This window comes from Mustela erminea, chromosome 3 (genome assembly GCF_009829155.1).
Source record: "Mustela erminea isolate mMusErm1 chromosome 3, mMusErm1.Pri, whole genome shotgun sequence".
NCBI lineage: Eukaryota > Metazoa > Chordata > Mammalia > Carnivora > Mustelidae > Mustela > Mustela erminea.
This window is the reverse complement of record NC_045616.1, coordinates 44,732,266-44,756,473: the sequence shown is the minus strand read 5'-3', so window position 1 is coordinate 44,756,473 and position 24,208 is coordinate 44,732,266. Positions and strand designations below refer to the sequence as shown.

Below are 24,208 nucleotides of genomic sequence, written 5' to 3'. Positions count from 1 at the left end.
AATGACATATGTAAAATGATGACTAATAATACTGAAAGCTAATAATTATTTAGCACTTTACTATGTGCTAGGCTCTGTTCTAAATGCTTTACACATATCTCATTAAATTCTTACAACTCAGTGAGATAGGTACCATTACCTCCATTTTACAAATGAGCAAACTGAATTTGGAAAGATGAAATAACTTGCTCAGGGTTATACAGTGACAGTGACAGAACACTCCAGTTTCAGAGACATTCTTAACTACCCTGCTTAGCCCAGCTCACTGTTAGCACATGCTAAAGCCCTTAGTGAATGTTGGTTTTTATCATCATCATTGTTGGTGGTGGCATTAAGATAGTGGTTGTGATAATGAACTTGGTCTTACTTTTTTCATTGTCTGATGTGGTCCTGTACTAAGAGCCAAGGCAGAGCACCCTCACATCTATCAATGAGGGGGAGTAAGAAACTATGAAGTCATATACTTCAAGGCCCTTGGGCTTTGGAGGAAAAGCCCACAGTTGCACACAGTTTTTGTATAAAGAATGCTGTGTGTTCTGAATACCAGGTGTTCTACTCGAATGGGTCAGAGTAGAAGTCTGACCATGAGGCCCTGCTTATGTTCCCATTGCCAAGATGCCATAGAGTCATAGAACTTATATGTACAGTGTAATCTCAATTTTTTCTTAGGGGATAGATTATTCTGTAAGAATTATACACTACAATATTAAAAGTTTACTGTGTGAGTGGTGGATAAATCATTCATCTATTGGTGCGTAACAAATGACAAAACTTAATGGCTTAGAATAATAACCATTTTATTTGCTCACAATTTTGTATTCAACAGTTTGTACTGGGCTCAGCTGGATGTTTCTTCCACTGGTCTTACCTGAGGTCACTTGTAGCAGCCATCATTTAGCAGCTTAATTTGGAGCTGGAAGATTTAAAATAGCTTAACTGGCATATCTGGCAGTTGGTGCTGCCTGTTGGCTGGGTTGTCTTTCCAACGTAGATCCTCATCCACAGGGAGGCTAGCTCAGATTTGTGCTCATGGGGGTTGCAGGTCAGTAGAAGAGAACTAATGAAAGTGACAAGGGTTCCTAAAGCTAGGATTGGAAATTTTGCAGTGTCACTTCTACGTTCCATTGATGGCAGCAAGGTTTAAAGCCATTAGATTCAAGGGGTGGAGATAGAGACTCCACTTCTTCTTCTTCTTCTTCTTTTTTTTAAAGATTTTATTTATTTATTTATTTGACAGAGAGATCACAAGTAGAAAGAGAGGCAGGCAGAGAGGGAGGGGGAAACAGGCTCCCTGCTCTGCAGAGAGCCCGATGCGGGGCTCGATCCCAGGACCCTGAGACCATGACCTGAGCTGAAGGCAGAGGCCTTAACCCACTGAGCCACCCCGGTGCCCGAGACTCCACTTCTTACTAAGAGGTCCAGTGGGATGTTAGTAACAAGTACTGTCCTGGTATCCAGATTACTTGATTTCATCATCCAGGACCATTTCTAAAATTAGATGGTAATTTTTCATCAGTTCATTAACTTTAGATCTTGAAAAATTAAATTATGATCTGTTTGAGGATGTTTTCCTTTATTTATACATATAAAAACTGGAAAATATAGATAATAAAAACACCCAGCATACCCAGAAATAACCTCCCAGAAATAACTAGTATTAACATTTTTATTTACAGTGTATCCAACTGGATGAATATTTATTTATTTAAAATTTTGTAACCTGCCTCTTAATACTATATTTTTAATTCCTTTCCATGTTTAAAATAGAAATAAATTGATGTAAATAATTTTTATGCCTGCCTAGTATTTTATTAGCTATGAATATACCTATCCCCTATCGTTTCGTACTTAGGTTGTTTCCTTTTTTCTTGCTGTGTAAACAAGACTGCTGTAAACATTCTTATGCATACATCTTTCAGTTATTCATGGGATGCATTTCTCTTGTGGAGTAACTTGGTCAAAGAATATATTTTAAGTTTTGACATATATTGATGAGAAATTATTTTTTTTATTAACATATAATGTATTATTGGCCCCAGGGGTACAGGCCTATGAATCACCAGGTTTACACATTTCACAGCACTCACCATAGCACATACTCTCACCAATGTCCATAACTCCACCACCCTCTCCCAACCCCCCTCCCCCTGACAACCCTCGGTTTGTTTTGTGAGGTTAAGAGTTGATGAGAAATTATTTTAAACATTCTGTGGTTTAAATTCACTAGTATGTATAACTGCAGAGCAAAGTTCTTAAGTGTTACTGTAAAATTATTCTTTAGACATTCACAAGTAGGTGTATACATAATGATTTGTGCTTGGAAGAACTTATATTTGTGCTCTTGGGATGAACTATTAGGGTGAACCTTAGATCTAGATCACTTTTCCTTTAACATGATCTCAAATATAATGAATATCTTTAAAAACCTAGTTAAGAATGGAAACTGTAAAGAAAATTGCATTTCTCTAATATTTCAAGTCAAACTGTGTAAACTTCATTACTAATATTGTCTTATTGACTAAAGCTTTTATTTTGTATGTGGGTCCACTAATAAGAGTTCTTCACATTTCGGGGCACCTGGGTGGCTCAGTGGGTTAAAGCCTCTGCCTTTGGCTCAGGTCATGATCCCAGGGTTCTGGGATGGAGCCCCGCTCGGGCTCTCTGCTCAGCAGGGAGCCTGCTTCCTCTTCTCTCTCTCTGCCTGCCTCTCTGCCTACTTGTGATCTCTGTCTGTCAAATAAATAAATAAAATCTTTAAAAAAAAAAAAAAAAGAGTTCTTCACATTTCTCCTGTGCTACCCATGATGCATCTGTAACTTCCAGGTCTTTATTTTTTATTCAAGGGGTTTGAGAACTTAGATCCTTTGAAGCCCAGGGGCAAAAATTCTTCTGTAGGGTCCTCCTGCCTCAATCTTTTTGTTTTACTTGCTAATACTTAATTTGGCAGCCGTTTTATTTGGGGGACTCACTTTTGTGGGATTTTTCTGCTGCATGTTCAGTTTTCAGAACTGAACAGAAACGATTTTCTTTCTTTTTTTCATTTAATGCAATAATTATTACATAACTGCAGTTATAATTTTAGCTAGCATATATTGATTGGAGAACAGCTAATCCTTGGCAAGAATACAGCTGCTCTTGTGGGGACATAGTGCTTGGACCTTCTACAGAGTAGCCCTTCTGGCACTCAGTGGGCACCTGGCATCAGAAAATGTCTTTGGAGGGCAATGGAGAACGTTGGTTAATTTGGAGGTGTAACTGGACATAAGTTAAGAGGACACCTACTTTGTTGAGGTAAAAATTTTTCTTCTTTTATTAAAGGAAATTTCATTTTTTTTATTCTTGTTTTACAATTAAGGTTTGTATTAAACTACAGATATTTATGTATCCCTCTCCTTGATCCTTTACATTCAGTTCTTTATCTGAAGCATTTCATAGCAGGCTTCTTTAGGTGCTGTGGCCCTTGTTCGTGTTTGATACTCTTTGGTCATTAGCTTTTTCTAGTAGAATGAATACCTCCTTTTCATCTTAAATGTTCTCCTTGATATTTAAAATAATGTGCTTCATAGCTGCAACATAAAGCTAGCCAGTTCATCTTATTTGTTTCTTCCCTTCTGAACTAAAATGTTGGCTTTTGCTTATAGGACACAAAACTGCACAGAAAAAACCACCTGTGATTAGACTCAGAGAATACAGTGCAGTGTAGAATTTGAAGATGGTGAAAAATTTATTGACTGAGTGTTTTAGTTGGGTAAAGTGAAATTGATGGCTATGTAATACTGCCCTTTAGGTTGTTTTAATCAGAAAGTGTGAGCATTATGTAAATTTAAATTGCCTTCTTATAAATTGTAGCTGCCATTAGTTATCTGAGTTTTATTGTGTAAATGCAATTATAGTAAATGAGCATGGCCTTAAGATACACTTAATCCCTAGAGATATTTTGGGAAGGGTTGTAGTATCTTTACAATCAAGGCAGCCATTTGGCAAATATCTCAGCAGTCAGAGGATTTAAAATATAAAACCTGTGTATTAAAGTCTCTGTGAAACAGATAGAATGATCTCAAGTTATTCTGTTCCATACTGGCTGAAATCCTCTATGGACCTTGCTGATGCTGATCTTAAAAGACATCAGGAGGCCAGAATTGTTATTTATATTATCCTTTGGTATTTGTGGCACAGAAGACAAAATGGGGTTTCTGGACTTGACTTATTTTATGAATTTATTTACTGATGTTTGCTGTGGGTGACATAGAAGCATCACCTTTTATAGTAAAAGGTGTGAGGTGGGAGATTGTACTGGTGAATCTTAAAGAGAAATGCTAGTGTGCTTGACTGAAAAATAGAAGATGTGCTTATGATTTTGAAGTTCCTACCATAATTATTTAATATATGAGCAATAAACTATTAATGGAGCACCTCACAGTTTGCAGAGTGTCATGACCCATTTATCTGATTCAACCCCTGTGATCATCTAAGCAGATGGGGCGGCTATTATCTCCATTTTACCTGTAAGAAAACTGAGACCCCAACAGCATACTTAAGTGGTGGAGCCAGAACCCGAATCCACAGGTTTCTCAGCACTAAACTGAACCATAATCAATTTAAATTATATACCGGCTTTGAGGAAAGAGCAGGAAATGTAATAAGAAGTCCAAAGAATCAGTGTCCGGAAGAAATGAAACGCAGTGTGACTCAAAGCCCCACAGCAGGTGTTAGAACGGCCTTCTTACCTCGTAGTTAGCATATTAATTCTATCTTATTCCAAGCTTCAGTAGACCTGGGTTTAGTCCTTGGGGAATCTATGAATGGACATGTAGGTAATTTTCACTAATTAATATTTACTTGTAATGTGTTGGCTGTTGCTACTTTCGTTTCAGCATTTATTACAGCTTTTCCCTGCAGGGCGCCAGGGATACCAAGATGAATGCGAGAAGAGCCCCTCCCTGGAGGAATTGTTTAAATGTGAAGCAAAATCTGTAATTACAGTTCACCTATGCAGAACTTCCCTTCTTTATAGGTTAAACCAAGCCTTGGAATTTTTTTTAAACCTTCTCGCCTTCAAACTATAATTCTGTAATAAGCAAAAAGTTACAGAATTAAAATGTAGAAAAATTCTAGAAAAATATATGGAGCTGGTTTTTTGGAACTTTGTATTTCATCCTACATGTGAAAGACTATGTAAGTATGTTGTGTACACAACTATCATTTTTCAGTTTTGAGAGGCTGCCAGGGGTTTGTAGTGTGGAAAGAGTGAGGTGAGTCATGATTTGGGAATGATTTGATCTCTCCCTGTAGGCCCTATAGAACATTGGCAGGGCGGCCAGAGTAATTAACACTGCACAGTCTAATTATAAACACAACTCTGTGGACAGTGGTGACCAAAGAAGAAAGCCTGTACTGGATAAATAATCACGTTGGCAGGATTCCTTGCAAATGATGACTAGATAATGTCAAGTTTACATAAATCAAGTTGCTTTTCCCTACTTCGTCTCATGAGTTACAACAGGGGACAAAGGTATTATCTGTGAAAGTCTCACTCGCTTATTTTTTTAAAGGCCCATTTAAGCATTTCTTTATTGCAGTCCTTCTAACCTTTTCATCCTGAGAGAACAGTTGACATCTTAATTTTTATGGTGTGCTATTTTAAGGAGAGTAGGGTAATGGGTCACAGTAGGACATTTGTTCCCATTAATAGTTGAATAGATTTTTAAAAGGTGAAAGAAACTAGGGATTTGAGAAGACTACATTGGACTAGTGTAATAAAGAGGGAGAAAAGAGAGTCTTTGGGGCTGAGGAGAGTGAAGAGGGTGGGCTAGGGGTAAACTGTGAAGTGGCCACAACAGCCACGCATGCTTGAGAGAAACTGAGACGTATGTTACGCATATATGGTCTCACATACTGGTCAAAGGCAGCGCCGGCACTCTGCTGTGGTTGTATGTGTTTAAGGATTTGTTGACGCCTGAGGAATGGTCTAGTTAGTTTAAATATAGGTTTGGTCATTGACTCCCTGAGATTTAGAACAAAGGTGTTTGTTGGCTGTGGAGTTTGGTTCCACAAAACTGTAACCTGAACTACTGCAGGATGGTTTTATTTCTGCAGAATGAACCTCAGAGTTGTGATTTACCCCAAATAAATTGAACACTTTAAATCAAATGCTTAAAAAATGAGGCCCCCCCTTTTTTTTTCTTTTTCTTATTCTTATTGAGAAGTACTCATTAAAATTTTAAATCGACACTTAAAAAGATATTTTTTGCAGCCTTTGTGTTGTCCATTCACTTTTGGAAACTACTGAATGTGGTTTCAAAAAAGGTGGAAACTAAATGCTTTGCAGCCTTTTCCTGTCCTTGAATTGGATACTGTTGGTGTAGGAGCTGCATAAGTAACAGTTGATGCTTTTACATTAATTTGTTTACACATGTACTCTTGGGTTTTCTGTTAAATGTATAGTTTCTTTTAAAGGGTTTTCAAAAAGATTTCTCTTTTTAAGAAAACAATATACAAAAATATAAATTCAGAAATAGATGAGTTAAGTATAGTATTTTTTGCATAAGAATGCTTTTTTTTTTCTTTACTGTTGAAGAGATTATAAGAGGTTTCCTTTAAATAGCTCCCCAATTTCTTTTAAGTACTTGGATTTACAAACAACAAACAACAACAACAACAACAACCCCCCCCCAAAAAAAACCCCTAGCTTTTTATTTTAAGAGGTGGGGGAATACATATGGATCTTTTAATTGTCTGAAATTTTAATATTCTAAAACATATGGATGTTGCTAGCAATATCACTGGCTAAATTATTTTGTGTTTATCAGATACTCTCAGAAGAGGTACAGACAGAAGGTGGTGAGGCTTGTGAAAGAGAATTTATGTCTCTAGTCCAAGACCCAGTTCTGATTTGTCTTTTACATGAACCTAACTAGACTTTTGAGAAATGAAAAATTGGTCTTGGAGATCCATGAGGACCTGACATAATGTTTACTGAAGCCCAGTTTCTGGGAGAATATGATTAAGAACCAGTAATATTACTTTCCTGCCCTCCAGCATTTTTTGCTTTATTAATTTTCTGTTGTATCTGTTTTCTATTTCATTGATTTCTGCTTTGTTCTTTATTATTTCTATTCTTTTTACTTTCTTAGGGTAGAAACATATCATTGATTTTAAACCTCTTTCTAGTAAAGGTATTTAAAGCAGTAGATTTCTCTCAATTTTTAAAATTAAAATTTTTTATTATTTATTTCATATTTTCTAAATTCTTAGTGGTTTATTCTTTGACTTATGAATAATTTAGAAGTTTTTTTCTCTGTTTTCCAAATATCTAGAGATCGTCTAGGTTATTTATTACTATTGCAATTTATTACAATTACTATTTAAATAATTTTAAAAATTATTTTTATTATGGTCAGAGTTCATAGTCTAAAAAAACTCTAAGTATTTTATTATTTTTTTAAAGATTTCATTTATTTGTCAGGGAAAGAGAGAGCAAAAAAAAGCAGGGGCTGCTGCAGGCAGAGGGAGAAGCAGACTCCCCACTCAGCAGGGAGCCTGATGAGGAGCTTGATACCAGGACCCTGGGATTATGACCTAAACTGAATGCCGATGCTCAACCCACTGAGCCACCTAGGCATCCCTTTTTCAGTCTTTTAGAGGTTATTGAGATTTATTTTATAGCCCAGTATATGGCCCACCTTGGTGACTGTTACATAGATATTCTGCAGTTGTTTGGTATAATGTTCTATAAATGTCTTTTAGGCCAAATTAGTTGATAGTATTGTTTAGATATTCTGTGGCTTGCTTGTTGTCTACTTGTTTGATTAATTATGAAGAGAAAGATAATAGAATCTCCAATTATGGTCGGAGATGTTTCTGTTTCTTGAGTTTTGCCATTTTCTATTTTGAATTTTAAAGCTCTCTTATTAGGTACATCCATATTTTATTTTAAAGATTTTATTTCTTTATTTGATAGACAGAGATCACAAGTAGGCAGAGAGGCAGGCAGAGAGAGAGGAGGAGGAAGCAGGCTCCCTGCTGAGCAGAGAGCCCAATGTGGGGCTTGATCCCAAGACCCTGAGATCATGACCTGAGCCGAAGGCAGAGGCTTAACCCTCTGAGCCACCCAGGTGCCCCAGGTACATCCATATTTAAGCTTGGTATCTTATCCTGATGAATTTCTTTAATCAAAATTTTATTCTGATTTGTTAGTCTATTTGTGTCCTTAAATTTAAAAGGTATCTCTTATTAGACCGTGTATAAGTTGAGTCTTGCTTTTTTTAATCCAGTGTGATAATCCCTGTCCTTTAGTTGAAATTCTTAATCCATTTACAGTTGATGAAATTATTCATGTGGTTGTGTTTAAATCTGCCATTTTGCTACCTTTTTATTTGTCCATTTTGTTTTTGTTTCTGTTTCTTTTCTAATGCTGGCTTTGGGGTTAATTGGGTTTTTTTTAAGTATTTCATTTTATTTTCTTTACTAGTTTTTTAGCTGTCTTTTAAATTACATTTTTATTGATTACTCTAGGGTTGATAATATGTGTCCTTAACTTATTAAAATCTTTTTATTGTGAATATTATGCCATTTAATATTTTATACCTGACCCTTCTGGCTTCTCACTGGACACTTACCATTTCCCCTTCTCAGTTCACAGGTATAATTTAATTCCTCTTATCCACCCTCTATTTTTAGTGCTCTTGTATTTTCTATTTTTATATATGTTGAAAAACACATATTATCTTACTTTTTTTTTTTTTAAGATTTTATTTATTTATTTGCCAGAGACAGAGGGAGAGAGAGTGAGCGAGCACAGGCAGACAAAGAGGCAGGCAGAGGCAGAGGGAGAAGCAGGCTCCCTGCCAAAGCAAGGAGCCCGATGTGGGACTCGATCCCAGGACCCCGGGATCATGACCTGAGCCGAAGGCAGCTGCTTAACCAACTGAGCCACCCAGGCGTCCCATATTATCTTACTTTTAAATAGCTTTAATATACAGTGTTTTAAGGAAATTTTAAGCAGAATAAAGAGAATAAACTTATTTTTAACAACTTATTATTTCTAGTATTCTTTCTATCCTATGGATCTGAGTTTCTATCTGGTATAATTTCCCTCCAGGCTAAAGAACCTCCTAGTAGTATCTTGAAGTGCACATCTGCTTGAAATTAGTTCTCTTAGCTTTTATATATTTGAGAAGATCTTTATCTCATTTTTGAGGGATATTTTCATGGGATATAGAATTCTGAGTTGGTAATTTTTCTTTTGCAGTGCTTTAAAAATGTTGTTCTGCCATCTTCTGGCCCCCATTGTCGTGATAAAAAGTTAGTGTTCTTTGTATTATTTTTGTCCTGTTTTTAGGCTTTCAGAAGACTTTGTCTTTGGTTTTCAGCAGTTCGACTGTGATGTAGCGAGATATGATTTTCTTTGTATTTATTGTTTTTGGAGTTTGATGACCTTTTTGGATCTGGTAAATAGTGTTTTCACCAAACTTAATAAAATTTTAACTTTTGTGTCTTCAAACATTTTTTCTGCTTTATTTTCAGAGTCTTTTGGGGCTTCTATGACATATGTGTTAGACATTCTGATACTGTTCCATAAAATTCTGATGCTGTATTCATTTTTCTTCAGTCTTCCCCCCCTCCCCAGTTTCTCAAATTGATAATTGCTAGTGATCTGTCAAGTTCATGGACTATTTTCCTCTGCCATCTCTGATCTATTATTAAGTCCATTCCATGAGTTTTTTATTTTAATTATTGAAGCTTTCAGTCCAAAATTTCCATTCCCCCCACCCCCCATTTGATTCCTTTTTTTTGTAGTTTCAGTTTCTCTGTTGAGAGTCTCATCTGTTCATATATTCTCCTTTGTTGTTCAAAACATTTTCCTTTATTTAAGACATATTTCAAATAGTAGCTCTGAAGTTTTTATGAAGTGCAATATCTGGGCCAAGTTAAAGTCAGTTTCTAATGACTTATTTTTTCTTATGGGTCACATTTCTTGTTTTGTTGAATGCCTAGTAATGTTTTTATTATTGAATAGTGTTGATACATTGTAGAGATGCTGATTAAAAAAAAAAAATTCTTTGTAGAGTGGTGTTTGTTTTAGTAGTTTAGTTACTGGCTGATGGCCCTGTATATGTTTGCTGGGGACTATCTGTGGAAAGCTCAAGTTTTTCCTCAGGCTCCTCTAACTTAGCACAATTCTGCCCCCAGATTCTTTTTACTCCATGGGTTTTGTTAGGGCTTGTTTTTAAATTTTGTTAATGTGGTCTAGAGTTGGTCTTATTCTAGGATGTGCTTTTTCCCTTAAAGTGAAGTCTTTCAAGCTTTTCAAATTGATGTGCAGAGTTTCATAGTTTTCTTTCTTCAAGTTGGGTTAGACTGGCAATGTTTCCCTATCCTGCTTGACCTCTAGTAATTCTCCATATTAACCTTATTACAGCCACTCTTAGGTAAGCCTTATGTAGTTATGCCCAGCATTGGTTAAGGACTCTCAGGTAACCCTATACAAACTTATGTGGTCCCCACTCTGCACAGTTCTGTCCTCTCCAGTGTTTTGTCTCTGCCGCCAGCCCTGCTCGGCTAGGACTCTATCTCACCATAATAAAATTAGAAAGTATTCCCAAGGCAGAGAAGCAGGCATATGTAAGCTCATGTTATTGCTCGTTTATCCAGTAACTGAAAATAGTTGCATCATTTTGTCTAGATAATAGTTGCTTATGAGAAGAAAAGAAGTTTGGTATCAGTTACTGTGTCATATTGGAAGTAGAAGTCTCTCACAGCATTTTTATGTGTTGAAGTGAACTTTAGAGGTAACTTGAAAGGGAAAATTACTTTTTAGTTTCTTCTACAACTAAATAGTGAGCATATGGTACGTATGAACTGACCATTTCTCTCTGATCTTCCTGCCTCCCGCCTCTAGTCTTCCATTCACTGCTGTCTTGTCTATTCCCAAGAGAGACAAGGTGGGAAGGGGGAACAGAAGAAAGAAAGACCTTACTTGGGTCATGCATCATAGGTTGTGATCTTGGACCTATCAACTGGAAAATTAAATGTGGCTTTTGAAACGGCACTACACAGAAGTAGGAACACATACAGGGCTTTCTGTGTTAGTGTTTTATGACACTGCTCATACATTGAAGGGTAAGCAAACAGGGTGTATCAGGGAAAGGGGCTGTTGAGAACATCTTGAAAAGTTGTCCTCTGTTAGTGACTACTCTCCAGATTCTGGGAGAAAATGCTATATCTAAGCATGTAACTTAGCAGAAGCATTGTGATAAATAGGAAAGATTTTCTTTGAGTGTGTCTGTTGAGGAGGAGTGGGATAATGTTTTGTCAGATCAGAGCTGTACAGAAAAATCACTGTTTTTGTTCTAAATTCTAGTTGTTTTCTTTCCTTTTTAAGATTAATCTTTTAAAAAATAAAGTCTCTTTTTGATGGCAGAGGATTGCTTATTGGGAAAATAATTACTGTATTTGATAATTAGCCATCACTCAGAAATTTTATGAAGTTTCCATTTGGCAGTGATCTAGAAGATATAAAAGCTGTCTCATGCTTGAAGCTTTTAGCTCTGTTTAAGTATGTCTGGAAGGCCTCTGAAGAAGCATAATTCTTTATTGTTAAGGCCCAATTTGAATATAGCAAGTTGTTTTATTACCTAATTGAATATAGCAATCTTGCATCTGCCTAAAAAGCCTTGTTGAAATCAGGCCTATTCTTTTCAAGTTGTTTTGCCTTGTTGGTTTGAAAATACACTCCATTTCATTTCATCTTCTCAGAAAATGTAATGGTAGTTTCAAGGGATTAAAGTTGTGGGAAGTTTTCTTGTTTTAATTCGAGTTGCTCACCACACTGTTTGCCATAGCTTTCCTTTTTGTTGTGTTTTCTAAATTGAATCCCTCTGTTAATCGCTTTCTCTCTTGCCAGCACCTCTTGTGCATTTTCCTCTTAACTTTTCACCATATTCTCTCTATACATTGAACACTGAATTAACCCATCTGCTTTCTCTACTCTTTAAAAATTTTTTGACATTTATATTTTCCTTTTTGTAATTGTGGTAAAATACACATAACACACTTTTTCTTCTTGTAGACTTGGGCCGGTAAGCACTGTCAAAGGCATTTATGGAGACTGGTAGTACAACAAATTCTGCTGGGCATACTGAACTTCTCAGCCATACTCTATCCTTGCATCATCCTTCCCTGGTCCTTTGGTATGGCTTCTGTACTTTATTTTTGTCCTTAAGCCACCTATGCCTTCTGCACAACTGCCTTGGAGCAGATGGCCTTGATTCTTCCATCACAGAGAACATGGAGGCACTCTGTGTTCACATCCAAGCTTTTCATGCGCTTAAACATTTTTCTTCTCTGTCTTTACTTTCTGTCTCTCAGGCTCAGAGGAGAAGTGCCTCATTCCCATCAAGGTTAATCTGCCTACTGGAGTTTTTGTGACGTCTTCCTACTCCTCTGGGATGTTATTCCAGCATTTCATCTTGTCTACTCCTTTACCTCCACATTTTGTCATTCATTACTTTTCCTTCATGCTTAAGTTGTTTCCATCTTAAAGACGGACAAATAAGCAAAAAAACAAAACAAAAGAACTTAACTCTTATCTGCACCATCTTTTCTTCTTCTTCTTCTTCTTTTTTTTTTTTTTTAAGATTTTATTTATTTATTTGACAGACAGAGATCACAAGTAGGCAGAAAGGCAGGCAGAGAGAGAGGAGGAAGCAGGCTCTCCATTGAGCAGAGAGCCCGATGCAGCACTTGATCTCAGGACCCTGAAACCATGACCTGAGCTGAAGGCGAGGCTTAACCCACTGAGCCACTCAGGTGCCCTGTGCCATCTTTTCTTTTAGTTTGACCCTGTGCTTTTTTTTTTTTTTTCTTGACTCTTCACTATGTACCTTGAAGGAATGGTCAGCGCTCTTGCCTTCCCATGTTAATTTTCCATTCTTCGGACTGTTGAAGTTAGGCTTTCATATCCACTATGCCCCCTGAAGGTGCTCTACAAAAAGTTACTGGTTCCCTGGTTGCCAAATCTGGTGACCTCTCCAGGCCTCATTTTCTGTGACCTTTCTAAGACGTTTAATGCTGACCACTTCCTTCATGAAAACTTCTTTGTTTTCTGGGGTACTACTTCCTGATTTTCCTACCTGTGGCACACTCCTTCTTATTCTCCTTTTCTGCCCCTCTTCCTCTGCCCATGTCTTCAGTGCTGATGCTCTCTTTTACCTCCCTTTCAGTAGTGTCACTCATCTGCATGGTTTTCATTTTGTATACACAGGTGATTCTGAAATCTGAATCTTCCACGCAGATCCCTGTTTTGAATCCATATCCACATGACCTGATCCTCATAACAGTCCTACAAAATAGTTCTGCTTTCCACATTTATAGGTGAGGAAATTGAAGTGAAGGGATGTTTGGTTATCTCTTTGAGGTCAAGCAGTCAGTTGAAGAGGCAGAATTTGAACTTCTTTCTAAAGTGAGGTCTTTAACTCTGTAATATGCTGTTAATTAAACATCTCCACCTGGCTATCTGAGAGATGTATTAAATATGTCATGCCCCATAACGAATGCTATCCCTAAATCCGTTCTCATTATTCCTCCTCTTATACTCTCCCCTGCAACAAAACAAAACAAACAAACAAAAAAAACCAAGAGAGAGAATTTGAAAACTATATTCTCAATCTCAATGAATGGCATTCTTTCTTCCAGTTATCCAAGCCAGAATGTGTGTCAGGAATTGACGTAGACTTCCCTCTGTCGTTCCATCTTCAGACCTGTCTGGCCCAAGGAAGCCTCAGTTCCTGGGTATTCTCCCTTTTTAACAGGACTTATAATCATTCCCTCCTTTTCACTTCTTCTGCTGTCATAGTTGAGAACTTCATATTGATCTGGATTGCCATTATAGTGACAATCTAACTCATTGCTTCCCATATTACCTGAGCTGAATAATAGAGGTTTTTAATTTTTTTAAAATTTTTAATCTGTTGCAGAAGTTTTATAGCATTTAAAAACATGAATTATTGGAAAAAAAAGAAAAAATATATGAATTATTGGAAAGCTGAAGTGAAAAACATAAGTGAACTATAAGCTCCATTTTTAAAATAATTAAATTTGATAGCCATAAAATAATTGACAAACTGCTATGAAAGTTTTTAAATACTAATTGTCCACATATATCCTGTCACAGACAGATAACAGTTTGTGGATTGACACTGATCCACAGACAACATTGAGGAGCACTGGTTCATGGTATCTGAGGAAGAGAAATGTCTTTAGTTGTCTCAGATTACCAGATGGGCTTATTTATTTAAAATGGAAACATGTCAGTTAGGATGTTCTTTGCTTCTGGCTTATAGATAGCGTGTATATATGGATTAAGAGGTTTTAGAAAATTTCCTGTTTCTGTAGGATACCTTCTTTTAATATAAGTAAATCCATTAGAGCAAGGAGTAATCATGTTCCATTACAGTTTAATGCTAAAATCAAAGTGTATCAATTTAAGAGTCCAAAGGAAAAAAAAAAATTTTAAAGGTTTTATTTATTTATTTGACAGAGAGAGAACACAGCAAGAGAGGGAACACAAGCAGGTGGAATGGGAAAGGGGGAGGCAGACTTCTTGCAGAGCAGGGAGCCGGATACAGGGAGCCCGACGCAGAGCTCCATCCCAGGACCCTGAGATCATGACCTGAGCCAAAGGCAGATGCTTAACCCAATGAGCCACCCAGGTGCCCCCAAGGCAAAAATTTTCTTAAATAGGTTGGAAGAATAGTCTTCATGGGTTACCTATAACAAGAATGATTTCCCCTGGTTTCATATATTTAATTTGATATTGTATGCATATACAAAAATTTCCCTTTAATGTGCAATAAATTATAGCAGATGAGTCAATATATTCTACTTCTGAAAGATTAAAATTCTACATAGCTATTAATCTGAATAGGTGATAAATAACAAAAGTAGGGTATTTGGATTTGTTAGACAAATGACTAAACCCTTATCACAAGATTTGTAGTAAATGAACTACAGACAGGTGATGCTTAAATGGTCAGATGGTAGAACACTACTTGCCTTTAAAAAAAGGCACTGCTGAGGAATCAAAACACACAAAACCAAAGTTCCAAGGGGTTGTGAATTCAAGAGTGGGTGTGCTCTAAGTTAACTGAAGTTATACCTAGAGTTAGTTTAGAAATTGATTAAATTAAAAAAAGCCATACTGTGCCGACCTCCTTTTTGTCTACATCAGGTCTGACACAGAACAAAACAATATGGGCAAATGCTAAGAGAACATAATTTTCCTATATGAGGTTAAAAAAAAAAGTCAGAAAAAGCCTTTCAGATATTTTAAAAAAGTGAATTAAGCAATTAAGCTTCAGCACTGTACCAGGACTAAAAGATACACAGAAAATTTCTGACCCTTAGGAGTTCATTAAGAGATAAATTCTTTTTAAGTTCAGTTACAGCAATATTTGCTCTGTTAAAGAAGCAAACGACCTCCAAACACAGTTAACCATCAAAAAACAAAACAAAACAAAAAAACCCCAACACTTTGTCATGAGAAGTAGAAGTTCTGTCGGATGTGTAGGAGATGCAATGCCTAAAGCAGGATTTTATAGTCACTCTTCTTCCATTTGTAGGTCCTTCACAGGAGGTGGGAAAATGGCAGCTTGCTAAACCCACCCTAGAGTGTGACCAAACGTTTTATTCAAAGAAAACTTTGTAAAGTAGTAGCATGGCTTGTATGGAAGTTCAGGATAGAGAGGAGGTAGGAAAATGTAACCTCGTTGGGTTCTCTGTGCTCCCCAAAGCAGAAAGGGGTGACATGTAGGGAAAAGAAAGTTTCTTTTTTATTTATTTTTATTTATTTATTTATTTATTTTTTTAAAGATTTTATTTATTTATCAGAGAGTGGGGGGGAGAGAGCGAGCACAGGCAGACAGAATGGCAGGCAGAGGCAGAGGGAGAAGCAGGCTCCCTGCTGAGCAAGGAGCCCGATGTGGGACTCGATCCCAGGACGCTGGGATCATGACCTGAGCCTAAGGCAGCTGCTTAACCAACTGAGCCACCCAGGCGTCCCGAAAGTTTCTTTTTTAAATGTAATTTTTTAAAAAGGAGAAACAAAAAGAAAATAACTTTTCTTAATTTTTCTTAATTTATATCATAGCAACTGAACCTGAGTTATGGCATAACATGTTCACCTGGTAGCTGGGGATGGAAGGGAGAGATGGTGACATTGCTGGCAAGGGGAACAGGGAGAACAGGCACGTGGAGGATAGTCTGAAACAGCAATGTGGTGTTCTCAGAAGAGGAAGCAGTTTGAAGCGGCAAGTACAGCCAGGAGTGAAGTGTCTAGTGCTGGCTGGGATGTGACTGGAGAGAAGGCTGAAACCGGTGCTTCTCAAGCGGATGGGCACATGAATCACCTGAGGATTTGCTAAAATTCCGTCTCAGGAAAGGGGCTTGAGAGTCTGCTCTTCCCTAAAGTTGCAAGATGATGCTGATGCACTGGTCCACAGACCACACTTGGTTCAAGACTCAGTTTTGTCCTAATATTTACTGATACTTTGTTTCATGGATTATGAGTTACCCCTGTTCAGTGTTTGTTGGATATTGCAAAATACATGGCATTTCTGTTAAGGTAGATATTTAGATATTAAATAATTTTATATGTTTTGTTCTGATGATGGTAAAATAATACTCTTAGCAACTTCATTGCCAAGGGCAAATAAATAATTTAGGTATAAACTCTTATTTTTATTGAATTAGCTGAATAAGATGATGCAGTATAATAGTGGGAATAATCTAAAATTTGGAATTAGATTTTTAGACCTGGACTTCAGTATCAGTTGTGTGTTGAAACAACTGTGACTTAATGAAGCTAAATTAACCCATTTCTCTTTTTTGTTTTCTCATGTCTGAAATAGTTATGCTTGCCATTTTGTAGAATTGTTGTGAGGGTTAGAAATGATAATGAATGAAGTACCTAACAGAGAAAGATTAATGGAGGTTTCAGTCACCAAATTTTGAGATCCCTTGAAGCTAAATTTCTACTATTCTTAAATAAAGAATATTGGGTGATCTTATCTTAGGAATGATTGATCTGTATGTGATTTATTTACCCTTTTTACTTTTTGTGTCTTGTGTTCTCATTTTTGCCAAGTAATGTTCTTTGTAGTTTATAAGAGCTCTCCTTAACTCAAGATCCACTTATTCTCATGGTATATAATATGGTTTTACAGAGGGGAATATGTTGTGTTTCTGAATGCTCTGGAAGAATGAAATAATAGGTTGGATTATAGTTGTATCTGGTTTTTAGAGTTCTTCCATCTTATTTTTAAATGATTTCTTGATTATGAAAATTTTGTATATAATTTGCCACTTTTGGTTTGTTGTGAAATAGAAACATCCCCCTTACGGAGACAAAAAATAGCCCAGCCTCTTGCTTAACTATCATTCGAGCCTATAAATAGATACAACAGTTTGTGTTCCTCTGTAGGGAGAATCTTAGTGAAGACTCAGCGAAGAGACCCACAAGTGCCTTAGAAGTAGGATTGAGGCCTTTTAGGCAGGAATTCTGGTGGTTCTGGTGACCAAACCCCAGTTCTCCAGAAGGGGGACATAGAACGTGGGTGGGCACATCTCTGATCTGTGAGGACAGGCACAGCAGTTCTAAAGCCAGGGCCTCGATGGGCCTTTAAAGCTCAAGACAAGGGCCCAGGTTGTTAGACAGGAGTGTATTAAGGAAATTAGTATTTAGTCTCCACTGCCTTTTTTTGATACTAGCTCATTTATTTAGCTTTCTTGTTTCATGACTATGGTATACTTTTATTTATGCTTGAGTTTTTAATGGATGACACAAGGAAATTATAAGCACCTTATAATTATAAGCACCTTCAGTAGCTCTGAGATGGAAATAAGTCTTAGTGATAAAAAAAAGTTCTTAGATTAAATGTGGTTTTGATAGTAGGCATTTTATTTAAAATTTTTTTTTTCTAATTCTGTGCCTTGTCCTTATGTTTTGGTTGTTTAGATCTGCTTCAGCTCCCCAGGAATATGATTGAAAACAGCATGTTTGAGGAAGAACCAGATGTGGTAGATTTAGCCAAAGAGCCCTGTTTGCATCCTCTAGAGCCTGATGAGGTGGAATATGAGCCCCGGGGTTCACGACTGCTGGTGCGGGGTCTTGGTGAGCATGAGATGGATGAGGATGAAGAGGATTATGAGTCATCTGCGAAACTGCTGGGCATGTCCTTCATGAACAGAAGCTCAGGCCTTCGGAACAGTGCAGCTGGCTATAGGCCGAGCCCAGATGGGACTTGTTCCGTACCGTCTGCAAGGACCATGGTGGTCTGTGTTTTTCTTATTGTGGTTGCTGTTTCTATAATCATGGTGATTTATCTACTGCCCAGATGTACCTTTACCAAAGAAGGCTGCCATAAAAAAAACCAATCAATGAGACTAATTCAGCCACTTGCGACAAATGGAAAGGTGTTTCCGTGGGCACAAGTCAGGCTTCCCACCACCATTATGCCACTACGCTATGAACTTAACCTACACCCAAACCTCACCTCGATGACATTCAAGGGTTCTGTGACAATTTCACTTCAGGCTCTTCAGGCCACGTGGAATATCGTTCTTCACAGTACAGGCCATAATATTTCGAGAGTGACCTTTATGTCAGCAGTTTCAAGCCAAGAAAAACAAGTTGAGGTCTTGGAATACCCATTTCATGAACAAATTGCCATTGTTGCCCCTGAAACCCTTCTCGAAGGACACAATTATACCTTGAAGATAGAGTATTCAGCGAATATATCTAGTTCTTACTATGGGTTTTATGGAATCTCCTACACAGATGAAAGTAATGAGAAAAAGTATGTAGTCTTCCTAAATGATTCTACTTCTTTGCTCTGTGATGACTTACATAATATGGATTCCTTTGCCCGCACCAAGAGACATTAACTGGAAATTTTTTTTTTTTTTTTTTGGAGGTTATGTGCAAAATAGTAGAATGGTGATTTGGAAGAATATACTATTTCTGTCTTAGTCAAAGTTATTAGCAACTATGTCATGGAGGGACTTAGGCAGGTGGGTGGGAAGAAATGGATGAAGATTATATCAATTATAGTCTCTAGCACAAAATCTTAAGTTATTTTGAGCTTTTAATGCTGGTGAATCTAGTTTTCAGTCACCTCACGGGATCTCGGTGGATGCAAAAAAGAATTTTGATTTTTTTTAAGACCTGTTTTCCTAACATGCAGAGCTTTTAGGAGGTGCTTAGTGAGATGGAGAAAGAGGGCAGGAAGAACATTTGTATGCTTACATATATCATTTTTAGTGTCCTTGATATTTGCTGTTCTTTAAAAAAGTCACTTGATTTGGATTTCTGATGGAATTTTTAAAAAAATCTAGGAGAGACTTAATTTGGTTTTTAAAAAAGGTGATTCAAAACATAAAAGTACTCAGCCCCCTATTTATACTGTTATTTTTCACTTGAATCTTAGTATTCATAGTATATATGAATATGGAAAGATGCAGTGTACACTGCATACAGGTTATTCTTAAGTAGCAATAATGTCATTTCTCTTAATGTACATGAAATCTTATTAGAGCTGTTTAATTTGATTGGCACATTCTCTCATATTGCTTTGTAAGCCAGTTTTTGAATTACTGATGCTAGTCGTTTGGCAAATATATGTTGGTATATTGAGAAAAATAGAATAGCAATGAACATTTAAAATCTATCTTAAGGAAATGGTTTGAACCTTCTTAAATGATGAAAGACAAAGCAAGATCTATATACCTATGCAGAAAAGTAATTTTTTCTTTGCCTTTATCTTTAAAAAAAAAAAAAAAAAGGCATTCTGGAGCTTGTGTGAGATCTGATGTTAAAAACAAATTTATGATTGTGAGATGTGGGGATGGGTACTGCCAGAGGTGAATGTGACCCACGATAGGTTCACACCCATTTCCTTTGTGGGTCAATGGTTCTTTCCTTTTTACTTTCACTCTGATCTAAAACTAGAACTTTACCTGTTCAAATGTCTCTATTAACAAAGAAAACTGAACTGTAATATAGTAAACAGGATCCCCCCCCCAAAAAAGGGCAAATTTATAATTATGGCAGCTCATGGCTTCTTGCCTTTATTTCTCCCTTTATAATCATCATCTCTAGGAACTACAGGATATACATATAAACAATGCAAACAAACCTGGAAGACAAATCCTGTGGTCATCTCTTCTAATCAGATTATTGCCCTTGGAGTCCCTTGGGCCAACTACTATCTAATGGAAGGAATAAATGTATGGCAGAGAAAGGTGATTTGGGGTATGGTCACTTGTTGATTCTTGCCATGGGCTAGATCAAGTTGTGGAAAATGCTAGAAAAATAGAGAAGACAATTCCTTAAAAATAAGAAATAGAATATTATTTTAAAAAGTGTTTTTAAATATATTAAAACAAGTTAGTATGTGAAATACTGCTGTTAAAAAAGTATATAAATCTGTTAACCTGCCTGCTTCAGTAAAAGGAATGCCCCACATGGTTGTATATCTTGATGGAAGGTAAGAGTTGAGAAGATTATTTACCTTTCAAGGTATCTGAGAACTGTAATTCAAAGCAATATTTTTGGTTTCTCTCCAACTTTTAATTTTGCATGATTCTATTAGAGAAATTTTTTGCATGCCCCCTCCAAAGTGCAGTAAGAATAACTACTTAAACAACTAGATAAAATAATTAAGGGATACATTCCTTATTGATGGGAAAATCAGATTATATGTAAATGTCAAACATATATTTGTGGTCAGGGAACTTTACCGATATCATCTAAGATGTAGACATCAATGACCCTAATATGTAGGGTCATTGAACTTGGAGTTCACTCTAGAAGGTGTTGATGATATACTTAAGGTTCTAGATAATAAACTGATACTAAAAGAACTAGTAAACAAATTTAGGATGGGGATGTGTTTTATTTCTTTGTCCTTCAGTTTTTCAGTCCTTTTTCTTGAACTCTTCAAGCATCCTCTTAGCTGGTCTCCTGGCCTCCAAACTTGCCACTTTATCCCCTACTCTTCTCTTGTCACCATCTTACACACAGTTTCCAGGCACATATTTCTAGAAATACACATTTAACCATGTTGATCTTTGGTTTAAGATCCTTTAGCACTTCCTCTTTTCTAATAGGATTCAGTTCAAGATTTCAACAGATCTGGCCCTTGTTTTATCTCCTATCCCTCACCTGCCATAACGAACTTCATGTGACTCTCCTGAATTCCAGTGATAATAATAATATTTACTGAGAACCAAAGTGCTAGAAACTTTTCCAAGCACTTTCTGTGTTTAGTCTTTGATCTTTTCAAACCCACCAAGAGGTGGATATTAATATTTCATTCATTTTACAGGTAATGAGGCAGAGGCACATAAAGCAACTCATCTAACATCGGCTAGCAAGTAGCAGAGGGGGACCTCAATGTCATTTTCACTAGAAGCTCTGTTCTTAACCACTGTGATGTATTGGCTCCCTAGTTCACACCACCTTTTCATTTACCCATTGTTACTCCCAGTGGTTAGAATTCTGTTGCATGACCCCCAGCTAATTCATAATTGTCTTCAGCACTTCAGGTAATGCTCAAAGTGCAGCTAATATTTCTGAAAGCAAAGGAAATCACTAATGAAAGCATAAGCTTCAGGGTGTTCAACATAGATAGGATAGATTATAAGTATCCTCAAGCAGCAACCTTCTCAAAGCGACTTTTATGTAAAAGTTATTATTGCATCCCTTTGAACAGTAATTTAAAATTTTCTTTGTCTCAGAACATTATAATCCAATTTTTATCTAATAAAGCAGTGGTCTAAGTAGACTATATGCATGTTACGGATATTATTAAACTTTATCCCCTGGTCCCTTGTGGCCCTGTTCCATAGTTTTCTGTTAAGTAGGTAAGAATTTGGTAGTGAAGTGAAGAAATTGAGTATTAGCAACATAATATGTTTAAATTGTTTCCTGTATGTTGATTGCTATCTTTTGTGCAGCTTACTCAATAGAAACAATTATTTGGGCAAATCCTTATGGGAACAAAAACACGATAATTATAAGTGTGGATGAAGAGTTATGACTATCTAGCATTGGTAATAAACATCTATGTTGGACTTTGTGCCAGACAAGTAGTTTTTATTTTGAATAGACTTAATAGATTCTAACAAAACCCCTAACTGTTTGGCAGAGGATCCTACCTCAGTCCTAAGTTAATGAATAAGGAAACCGAGGAGTATGTTACTGATTTGCCTGAAGTCACATGCAGGGTTTGGTCTTCTTGCTCTAAATCCCACACTCTTTTCTGTATGTCTTTCCGAAGTGGAAACTAAGCCATAAGCAAGTGAGGCCATCACCAGAGGGGTGATTGTACATGTGCCATATTGACTTGTACCTAAAATATGTGCAACAGGGCCATACTTGCCCTGCTTACTCTGTGGCCATGTTGGGATGATCTCTCAATTGCAGATCTCTTTTATTCCTCCGTTTTAATTGAAAATCTGATTTTCTCTTCTTTTTCTTTTTATGCTCTTCTCCCAACTTTTAACTGAGGACTTTCGTATGATTTTAAGTCTCATGTGTTGTTGCTGTGCTGTAGCAAAGGGAGGAAATATTTTTATTCACTTCTGAAGATTGTGAAGGAGACCATCATACTACAGAGCACCCAGGGTTTTTTTTGTTTGTTTGTTTTTTTAGTCTTCATGAAAGTGTAAGTAGTAAGTTTAAGGTTTAGTGTTGTGAAGCCAGAGTCTGGGTAAATGATTGATGGCAATTAATGACCACCTTTCATACTGATGTCCATCTGAAACATTTTTAAGACCTCAGTAGCCCACTGTAGGCTACCTTTGTGGCTTTATCTCCAGCCATCCTGGACAGCCACCTCCAGTCCCTGAGTATCCATCATTCTGTCTTGTGCTTCCCACTCTTTCTGCAGTGTCCTTTCTTCCCTTTTCCACCTTTTGAAATATTCCTCATTTTTTAAGACTGTTGAAATTTTGTCACCAGTTTCCATACGGTATTTCAACCGCTACTCAGAATTTGTTTCCTATCCTTTGTTTCCACTGCTTTATTTTCATTATTAATGACATAGTTTACAGCCTGACAGGTGTCTGTTCATCATATAACCTGTGCCTCTCCCAGCTGATTGCAGATCCTTTAATGACTGGGATTTACCAGGTTTATCTTAGTGTCCCTAGTACTTGGCAAGATGCCTTCAATAGTAGGTGCTCAATAACTGTGGATGAATTTACATTTGTTTTAGGTACTTTGCAGCAACTCAGTTTGAACCCCTGGCAGCAAGATCTGCTTTTCCTTGTTTTGATGAACCAGGATTTAAAGCCACATTTATCATCAGGATCATAAGGGATGAGCAATACACTGCTTTATCAAATATGCCTAAGGTACTGTTCTGTTCCTTAATGTAAAACCTTTGAGTGGATCTCTTTCTTTGTAATTAATACTTGAATTCCTCTTTGTGATAATGTTGAGAATGATTAAAATTATATACATTCTTATTCCTTCTTAAAATACCTAAGTAAAAGTTAAAATATACATTGAAATTAATCAAGAAGTCAGCCCAAGGAGCAGTTGAAGGAAGAGGAAGACCTGCTGGATGTGGAATGTGTGGGCAGGAAATGGAAGTGTGTGCCATATACTAAAGCTGTACAAATAATAATATTATATGAACTAGTACTAAAGATCACAGTGGTATTTTCTGAGATGTGTATTTGCTATTCTAAAAAGTGATAAATGATAGTGTTGAATCATGACTGACCTTCGTGTTTTATTGGTTATTTGAAAAATCTCTATGGTAATGTGGAGGTTTAACAAGAGCGTGTACCTGTTTTTTAGATGTAAATTCTGTGTGGGAGGCAGTGAGGATGAAACAAAGCAGAATTTCTTTTATGCTAAACAGAAGCTAGGGTTTTGGTTTTTTCCCTGACATGTGAGTGGCCATGTGGAACCCATGTGGTTAGTAGAGAGGAACAGCCGCATCTAACAGACTATGGAGTCAACCTTTGTAGAGAAGAGAGGATGTGATCCGTCCTTCAATAGGGACATCACTTCAGCAGCTCCACTCCTAGCCATACTCTTCACCTTAATCTTCCTTTAAAAGAGGGGAGATACCTACTTGCCTAATATCCCCAAACGTATCTTAATTCATAGTCAGAAAATCTTGCAATGTTGCATGCA

At 36.9% G+C, this 24,208-nt stretch overlaps 1 protein-coding gene and 1 non-coding gene across 3 annotated transcripts in view; both read left to right on the top strand.

Annotated features, from left to right (window-relative positions):
* LNPEP (leucyl and cystinyl aminopeptidase) overlaps positions 1-24,208 on the top strand; it is a 102,819-nt gene that overhangs the window by 20,818 nt on the left and 57,793 nt on the right. For both annotated transcript variants that reach the window (XM_032335681.1, XM_032335682.1), the window contains exons 2-3: positions 18,014-18,854; positions 23,277-23,415. In XM_032335681.1, coding sequence (XP_032191572.1) covers positions 18,014-18,854; positions 23,277-23,415 — 980 coding nt within the window. The remainder of the gene's footprint in view (positions 1-18,013; positions 18,855-23,276; positions 23,416-24,208) is intronic.
* LOC116587439 lies at positions 6,252-6,385 on the top strand. Its single transcript, XR_004284447.1, has one exon. It is a non-coding gene; the product is annotated as a small nucleolar RNA SNORA13 (small nucleolar RNA).